This window comes from Octopus bimaculoides, chromosome 14, assembly GCF_001194135.2.
Source record: "Octopus bimaculoides isolate UCB-OBI-ISO-001 chromosome 14, ASM119413v2, whole genome shotgun sequence".
Taxonomy (NCBI): domain Eukaryota; kingdom Metazoa; phylum Mollusca; class Cephalopoda; order Octopoda; family Octopodidae; genus Octopus; species Octopus bimaculoides.
In genome coordinates this window covers 24,488,557-24,497,957 of record NC_068994.1, presented here as the reverse complement: position 1 = coordinate 24,497,957, position 9,401 = coordinate 24,488,557, and the positions used below count along the sequence as shown (strand labels likewise).

The window sequence follows — 9,401 nt, the reverse complement described above, 5'->3', positions numbered from 1 at the left end:
ATATATATATATATATATATATATATATATATATATATATATATATAGAGAGAGAGAGAGAGAGAGAGGTGGGGAGCAGAGATCAGAACTAATTTAACAGAAAATGGATAGGTAATTTGTTGGTTTATTGCACTGATTACCATCTTATCTCAAACAAGCTGAAATTAATTCCCTTGATACTTATTTTGTTACAATTAAACCTTGTTTTTTAACAAAATTATGATCTGCTTCCTGAAATGCAGTAAACATGAATTACAATTGTTTCAAGGTCCTTTTGAATATTAATCAAGTCATTCAATAACATTTGATTATAAACTGATTATATAATTAAAAATTGTATGTTTTTTAATTAAAAAAACACAATTTATTATATAAAGCAAAAAGAGTAAGTTATATAGTTTTATCAAGTTTACAACATTACTGTATGGCAAATACAACTATGTCATCAACATAGCTATGAAAATACAATTTAATGGTAACTGTTTGCTATAATTAACAATGGAGTAAGAGATGCTTCTATATTTAATGGTTTAACAAATTTGGTAGAGATTGAACAGGGTAAACTGAAGCAATTAGATACAACATTTATTGCTTAACAATGAAATATAACTTACCTTCTACACAATGTCCTCTACCTCCACAGGCACGCAAACAGTTTCCACGCCCACTACAATAAAGAGTTTCTCTTACAACAATTATGTTTCGTTGTGGAGTTGTTGCTGTGTTATAAAATATATCTCTTAAGTAATTTTCACCTTTGACAACATGAACAAAACCTGATTTAACACAACGACCACCTCTGACAATATTAGCATGATGAAAGTCTGGAATAGACTCAAGAAACAACTGTAAGTCCTCTTGCTTCACTTGCCCAATATCTACACCTTTAGGAGAAGATTGCATTTGATAGTCATCAGGCAATATTGGAACTTCAGATGTAAGTAATCTTGATGGTGATGTATCTGTTTTTGAAGATGAATACACATTTGACTTTAAATTTGAATGATTAGAATTAGCCATTTCTGCTGCAACTGCAGCTGATGCAGCAGCTGTGGCTGCTTCAACATGAGCTTCTAAGGTTGCAGGGTCCATACATTCATCATGAAATTCAGATGATTTTTGTTTTTTAGAAGTTCTTTTATAGACATGAGAATCAACATATAGTTGATTCTGAGGGTAATACTGACTATGTTGTTTCAGTTTCATTTTGGATTTCCGACCTTGCCCTTTACTTTTAGCAGGAGACATTGATTTGTAAAATAAAAGTCACAAAAATTTTCTATTCTATTGACACCATTAAAGCTTAACTTCTTTTTGACATCATATTTTGTACTGCATTTCTAAGATTTTATTTTAAATTAAAATAATATTTAAGGAAAATCTGTTATGTTGCCTTTATAATTTATTGTATATTTGCATTCATTCAGTGTGACTAGCAACACAGCATGTAATCACAATAAGGAATCTGAAAGAAATACAAATATATCATTAAGTATGTATTTTAAAAGCACAAAGTATAGAATATTTTATCAGATAAAAGTCTCTCATTTTCACAAAATTAACACTAACATTTGCAAGTTAAAATATAATCTTGGATATACATGTTAAAATAGATGTTTTTCTAAAATGTTATGAGTTTTTCAGTGTCAAATAAGAGCTTTCTTAATCTTTTTGTTACCATATTTATGTCGAAATACACTGCCTTTGTTTCACTTGATTTTGAAAATAATGAAGAATTCTGTAAAATAAGTTTGTCATTATTAATGTGGAATTTGGAACATGTATTGAAACATTTTGAAGGGAGGTTTTAATTTAGATATTTTTATAACAAGGAGTTGGGATATGAAATGTTAAGTCAAAGCATAACACTTGTCACAGCTTGGCTGACCAAATACTGTTAAGAATGCAAATGTCCAATTCTATCCCATTATTATTATTACTAGGGCACCCATTAAACAATGTTTAGTTTAATGTCCTATTTTTTCTCATGTATACCCAAAAGTAATTGAAAGTATCAATAACCAGTTTTACATGTATTTACATAAATCTATATGCCGTAAATCCTCGAGTATAATCCGCATGTTTTTCCCCAAATTTAAAGGTCAAAATCCCTAGTGCGTACTATATACGAGGTTAAAAATGAAAAATATTTTCTAAGCAATGTCCAAGTTTCTATTTGCTGTCCGGTAATGTTTATTCAAACACATTTTGTGATGTCAGGCATGAAAATACCTTAAGCTAAGCCTGAAAGCAATGAAGTCATAAAAGAATCATCCATAACTTGCAGTAAGCCACATTTATTAAAATAAAAGTGTTGTATATTGTCTGAACTGGATGGTACTCAGGATGATGTTGTATGGAAAGATGAAATAAATGAAAGTGAATCTTCTAATGTTGACTATGAATCTGACGATGACGGAGATTTACATTACAATGATGCTGGCATGTTTACGGAGGAACGAATGGAACAGTTATTTGATGCTGAAAGTGACGTTGAATTTGAAGGATTTGAATAAATGTTTTTGCTTTTGCTTTTGTAACTGATAGTGATAAATATGTAAAGGCAATTTACTTAATATTTATTTTTCACTGACGTTATTACTGTTATTTCTTTATTTTCTGCAAACAAAGTGCACAATAAAGCTACATGTTTGCATTATGTTATATATACAATAATGATAAAGGACGTTACTGTATATATATATTTACAAACCAAGGACGATATATAGACCTCCTTGACTCAAGTTAGAGAAGGGGTGTGTATTATACACAAGGTTTAAATTTTTCAGAGGTACAGCCCCCTAAAAATCCCCTGCGTATTATACTCAAGGGCGGACTATACTCGAGGATTTATGGTATATATGTATTATACAAATTTATTAAAAATTTTATGCACACAGGATAAATCCATGACAAAAATTAAATAATAAATATAAATAATAATCAGCAGTTGCTCAAGAACAATTAAGTGTGTTCGCAACCAGTGCAAAAATTGCTAATGCATACCTGGCTCTGATACTACACTCTCTTGATCCCAAGCAGCAGTCACACTTGAAAATAAAATGGAAATAGAATGTGCACTTATTGAAACTAATCTTTAAACTGTTTGTTTTGAATAATTAATCCGAAAATCTCCATATATCAAATAAATATTACAATATTTATACACTGAACATGTACAATTTATTCTTAATATATAAGATGTATATACAGGGAGGTTTTTACAATTAGACAACTTCAGTATATACAACATTTCTAGTTAGTTTTTGTATAGCATGATGGTCCCGATGTCTTGAATTTGGATTGTAATTGAGGAACTCATTTTGGTCAGCATAAATTCTTATCTTGTCTGGGTCTCCAACCCTGCTTATAGTAATGTATAATTGACCGTGAGTGAAAACTGGATTTGGTAAATAAATGCTACATTTTGACAGACTCTGTTCTTGGCTTTTGTTTATGGAAATTGCAAAAGCCAGTCTTAATAGAAATTGGCGTCTTTGTAATGTGAAGGGTAAGTCAGAATCAGAAGGCATTAAACTGATCCGAGGAATCAGAACAATTTGTCCCACATCAAGTGCAGTCAATTTTTTTGAAGTTACAATTTTATACCTTGTGCCATTACAATGACCATTTTTGTGAGCAAGATTTCTCAGTAACATTATTGGTGCTTCAATTTTTAATTTATTCTCATGCGGAGGTAGACCACTGATAGAAATTCTCTTCTTCTTTCCTGTGATAAATTCTCTTGAGTTGTGCAATGTTGTTGAGCATCTTGATGCAGAATTTCTTCTCTTCTTTCCTGTGATATACAGGAGTTGGACAAAATAATGGAAACACCTAGCATCACAGGATCATAATTTTGAAATATCTATAAAATCATGAAAAGCTTGTTTATTTTAATGTTTTTTGATTTATCATTAGTGTTGCTTAATATGTTTTGCTAAAATTGCTGTTTCTTTTCAGATATCATCAGGAAAAGGTAATTAAAATTCATTAAAATGACAGATCTATCAGACTTTCAAAGAGGTCAAATTGTTGGTGCTTGTATGGCAGGCACTAGCATGATAAAAAGAGCTGAAATGTTTGGTGTATCAAGAAAGGAAGAAAACCAAAACTTTCAGATAGGGACCATCGGACTCTAATGCGAATTGTTAGAAAGGATCACAAAAATACAGCTCCCAAAATTACCGCAGAGCTTAATGACCACCTCGAGAACCCAGTTTCCACAAAAGCTGTTTTCTGGGAGATGCACAAAACCGGATTTCATGGGAGGGCTGCAATCAGAAAACCACTCCTTTCAAAAACAAACATTTGCAAGGCGTTTAGAGTGGAGTAAAAACCTACAGAATTGGTCCCTAGAGCAGTGGAAGAATGTTATCTTCCTGGATGAGTCATCCTTTACCTTATTTCCAACCACTGGCTGACTATACGTGTAGAGACAGCCAAAAGAAGCATTTGACCCAGAGTGCCTTATTCCAACTGTTAAACATGGAGGAGGATCTGTGATGATTTGGTGGGGCTATATCTTGGAAATCTACTGGCCCAATGGTTTCCCTTCATGGCAGAATTAATAGTCAGGACTATTTAAGTATTTTATCTGATCAAATTCATCCTATGGTTGCAAAACTGTTTCCGGAGGGAAACGGAATCTTTCAGGATGATAATGCACCAATTCATACAGCTAAAGTTGTTACTGAATGGCATGAGGAACATTCAATTGAAGTTGAACATCTTATCCAACCACCACAGTCCCCAGATCTCAATATTATTGAACATTTATGGTGCATTTTAGAAAAATAAGTAAAGAGTCAATATCCTCCACCATCACCACTACAAGAACTGGAGACTGTTTTAGCTGAAGAATGGACAAAAATTCCTTTGGACAAGTCCATACTTTGTAGAATTCAAGCTGTAATTACTGCTAAAGGCGGTCCTACCCAATATTAAAATAAATTTGTTTGAAATTTTAAGGTGTTTCCATTATTTTGTCCAACCCCTGTATGTTCTCTTGCTACTCTATGTTGTTGAGAGTCCTGTAGTAAAATTTTGGAGCGTTGTGCTTAGCTCAAGTTAGCCTGCACTTCTCTCTGTTGTGCAGCATTTATGTTTCTTACAGCTTCTCGTTGGTCACTGCTCAATCTTTTTTGCCTCTCCTGTTGATGAAGTCTGGCTGCTTCTCTTCTCTGGCTAACAATATCAATACGCATAATGGGGTATTAATAGTTACAAAAAATAAGAAAATGTGTGTTTAAGCAGTGACTTCAAATTCATCAAAATAGGAGCGTAGCACATTTACAGGGTTTTCAGTGCACATAATTTCAGCAGCACTATAGTCAACTGCTACAAAGGTAAAGGTGACACATTATATATGAATAATTACAGAGGTATCAAATTGTTGGATCAGGTGAAGAAAGTCATGGAGAATCATAGCCCAACTAATTAGGGAGAGAGTTAGTTTAGACGAGATGGAGTTTGGGTTTATGTCAGGGAGAAGCACCACTGATGCTATATTTCTGGTAAAACAGCTGTAGGAGAAATACCTAACCAAAGACAAACCTCTGTACCTGGATTTCGTTGAGATAGAGAAAGCTTTTGACAGGGTCCCCTGATCCCTTATCTGGTGGTCAATGTGGAAACTGGTTGGTGAGAGTTGTAAAAGCCATGTACAGGGATGCTGTCAGTAAGGTGAGGGTTGGCAACGAGTATAGTGAAGAATTCCGGGTGGGGGTAGGGGTCCACCAAGGATCAGTCTTCAGTCCCCTCTTATTCATCATAGTTTTCCAGGCAATAACAGAAGAATTCAAGACAGAATGCCCCTGGGAACTCCTCTGTGCTGATGACCTTGCTCTAATAGCTAAGTCACATTCAGAACTAGAGAAGTTTCAGGTGTGGAAGCAAGGTCTAGAATCGAAGGGCCTTAGAGTCAATCTAGCAAAAACTGAAGTCTTAGTAAGTAGGAAGGCAGACAAATCACAAATCCCTTCAGGTAGATGGCCCTGCTCGATCTGTAGAAAAGGCATAGGTAGAAACTCCATAAGATGTACCCGGTGTAAGCTATGGACACATAAGAGGTGCAGCAATATCAAAGGAAGGCTAACTGGGAAGATAGTTTTTGTGTGTGGCAGATGCACAGGGGCAATAAACACTGAAAACATGCAGAAAACAGCTTCCATCACACGCCAGGGGAAAAAACTATAAGTAGTTGATAGCTTCTGTCACCTAAGTGACCAAGTCAGTAGTGAGGGTGGATGTTCTGAAAGCATAGCTGCTAGAATAAGAATAGCCTGGACAAAGTTCAGAGAGCTCCTACCTCTGCTGGTAACAAAGGGCCTCTTGCTCAGAGTGAAAGGTAAACTGTATGATGCATGTGCGTGAAGAGTCATGTTACACAGCAGTGAAACATGGGCTGTGACTGCTGAGGACATACGCAAGCTTGCAAGAAATGAAGCTAGTATGCTCCAGTGGATGTGTAATGTCAGTGTGCATACATGACAGAGTATAAGTGCCCTGAGAGAAAAGTTGGACATAAGAAGCATCAGATGTGGCATGCAAGAGAGACAACTGTGCTGGTATGGTCATGTGTTACATATGGATGAGGACAGCTGTGTGAAAAAGTGTCATACCCTAACAGTGGGGGGAACCTGTGGAAGAGGTAGACCCAGGAAGACCTGGGATGAGGTAATGAAGCGCAACCTGCAAATCTTGGGACTCATAGAGGCAATGACAAGCGTCTGAGACCTTTGGAGATATGCTGTGCTTAAGATGACCCAGCAAGCCAAGTGAGACCTTAGCCATGGCCTATGCCAATGTTGCATAACCAGCCCATTTAAAAGTACCATTCAATCATTGGGTAATATGCTGTGCTTGAGAAGACATGTTGAGTCAAGTGAAATTATTATCATGGCTGATGCCAGTACTGCCTGACTGGCACGTAAAAAGCACCATTCGAGTGTGGTCAATGTCAGTCCCACTGGACTGGCTCCTGTGCCAGTTGCATGTAAAAAGCACCATTTGAGCATGCCGTTGCCAGTGCCGCCTGACTGGCTCCCATGTCGGTGGCACATAAAAAACACCATTCGAGTATGGTCAATGCCAGTGCTACCTGACTGGCCCTTGTGCCGGTGGCACATAAAAAGCACCCACTACACTCTCAAAGGCTGTTTGTTTATTTACACCCCCATAACTTACTGGTTTGACAAGAAGAAACTGATAGAATAAGTACCAAGCTTATCAAAATAAAAAAAAACACTAGGCAGTGTCTCATATTTTTGTTTGTCCATTCAGTTGCATCTATCAATCTATCTTTTCTGTGTGTGTGTGTGTGTGTGTGTATAAGTTTAAATAAATGGAGTTATATGCATGTATTAAATGATTTCTTTTATTTCCGACATATGTTTCGAAGATTACAATTGGTTCATTCCAAAGGAATGAATGATGTTGAGAAAGATGTTATCTTCTCTTCAGGGAAATGCATAAAAATCAACTCAACTGTAAGACATTATTACCGAATGTGACAACTGCGAGTAGAGAAGAATGCTACATAGCTTATTTGAAAAAACCGTTGGAAAATGCAACGCTACGAGACAGTACGTTGAACGAGGAAGGAAGAAAAGGAGGAAAAAAGAGAAAATTAGAATCTGGAGTGGAAAGTAGATAGAATAATTTTTAAACCAGATTAAAGTCGAAAGAAAAGTATTTTCTGTGTAATGGAAATGTAAAAGGGAAATAATCGTGTATTTATACTTGTAGTATTGACATATATATACACACACGATACATTTATTTCTATCCCTAAATGTAGAATAATGGTTTGAGATTCTGCAAAGAGGAGCAACCTATGTAAAAAAATACATCGGTAGAGGTGGTGACTTTGCAGTGATATACAGTGTTCTTGGATTTTGCATTTTCACTTAAAAAACTAATTCTGTTGTTATTAACTTCCGAAAAAATAATGTTGTAGTAATTATTATTATCATTTTTCTTATTAAACGCAACAGCACGTGACTTAGTAAGTTAATTTGGGAACTTAAGGGTAACAATAAGCAATTTAATCTAGACTGGTTAATTCTCTCTACATCAATACCATATGATAAAGGTAAGGAATTTTGCCCATTATGTAATATGGAACTGTTCTTCATTTTGTTCTCGAAGAATAAACTGGTTAACACAATTATTGAAAGAGCATATAGATGTAAACATTGGCAAAGACATACATTTACTTCATATAAGTAACTCCTCCAACTTTATATAACTGGTACAACTTATCTATTTATTTATTTATTTATTTGCATACTACAAATTATACAAGTTAATTATACCATTATATGTTATCAAAATACTTTCTATCTTTTGAATCCAAATTAGGACATCCAGCACTTCTAGATAACATGAACTTAAACATTACTTTCAATATAACATAACATCAACGTTACTTTCAACAATGATCAATACGATGGGACTCCACAACTATATTCTTTTGATTTCATTGCTCCTTCTTACTTTCATCTCCCTTCAAAAAAAAATATATGCATTGTATATTCGGAATCTACATAATAAATAATATATGCACATAAAATTGCATTAAAAAATATTCATTTTTATGAAAGTTATGACCTTCCAAAGTTGGGGGATACAACTCTGTAGTTAGGCCAAATTGACGAACATGAGTTATATTTTTGTGAATGATTGTGTTTACTTGCACGTGTATGCGCTTGAGAGAGCAAGAGAGGACGAGGGGGAGAAATGAATAGAGATCAAGAGTAATGTGTATGTTGTTGTCACAGGTCACGTTTGTGTGGTTGTGTGTGTTTTTACGTATCTATGTTATGAAAAATAGGTAAACAATACTGAGATGAAAGTTTAATCTATGACGTTGTATGTATCACTTTCTCTCTCTCTCCCTCTTTTACTCTTACTCTCTATATCTTTATGTTGAGCGTGTGTGTAAGAACGCCGTTACGGGTAGAAGGGAAGAAATATAAAAGTTGCTAGAAACAACAGCCAAATCTCCCTTAAATCACACAAAGTAAACGGAATTTAAAAAATCTAATTACAGCACTGGAAAGTTCACATTGAGAAAATTCCATTGATGTAAAAATTTTTATGAAAAAGTGGAAAATGTAGATTTGTATAAACTTTTAAAAAGGCTTCACACAGACACACAACTTCACGTTTATTATATACTAACAGTATAACCCGACCTTGTCCGGGTGTGACTTATTACGCCATCTACGATAAGTCTTGCTAGGTGAAAATCAACTAAAAAAGAAAGCCTTACAACGAAAAAACCCTTATGATGTAAATATGTTCATAATTCAAAAGACGATGAAATTAATAGGGAAAGTCTGAAGGCTGTTTTGCGTAACATTATTAAGCGTACGTAAATTTCATCCGTCTAATTG

General features: G+C 34.8%; 1 protein-coding gene across 4 annotated transcripts in view; it reads right to left on the bottom strand.

The window, feature by feature from the left end:
• LOC106869118 (uncharacterized) overlaps positions 1–9,401 on the bottom strand; it is a 62,341-nt gene that overhangs the window by 43,769 nt on the left and 9,171 nt on the right. For 3 of the 4 annotated variants that reach the window (XM_014914664.2, XM_014914666.2, XM_014914663.2), the window contains exon 2: positions 615–1,465. In XM_014914664.2, coding sequence (XP_014770150.1) covers positions 615–1,248 — 634 coding nt within the window. In that variant the 5' untranslated portion in view covers positions 1,249–1,465. Of the gene's footprint in view, positions 1–614; positions 1,466–3,006; positions 3,051–9,401 lie in introns of all 4 variants that reach the window. The other variant, XM_052972776.1, reaches the window with a different exon arrangement.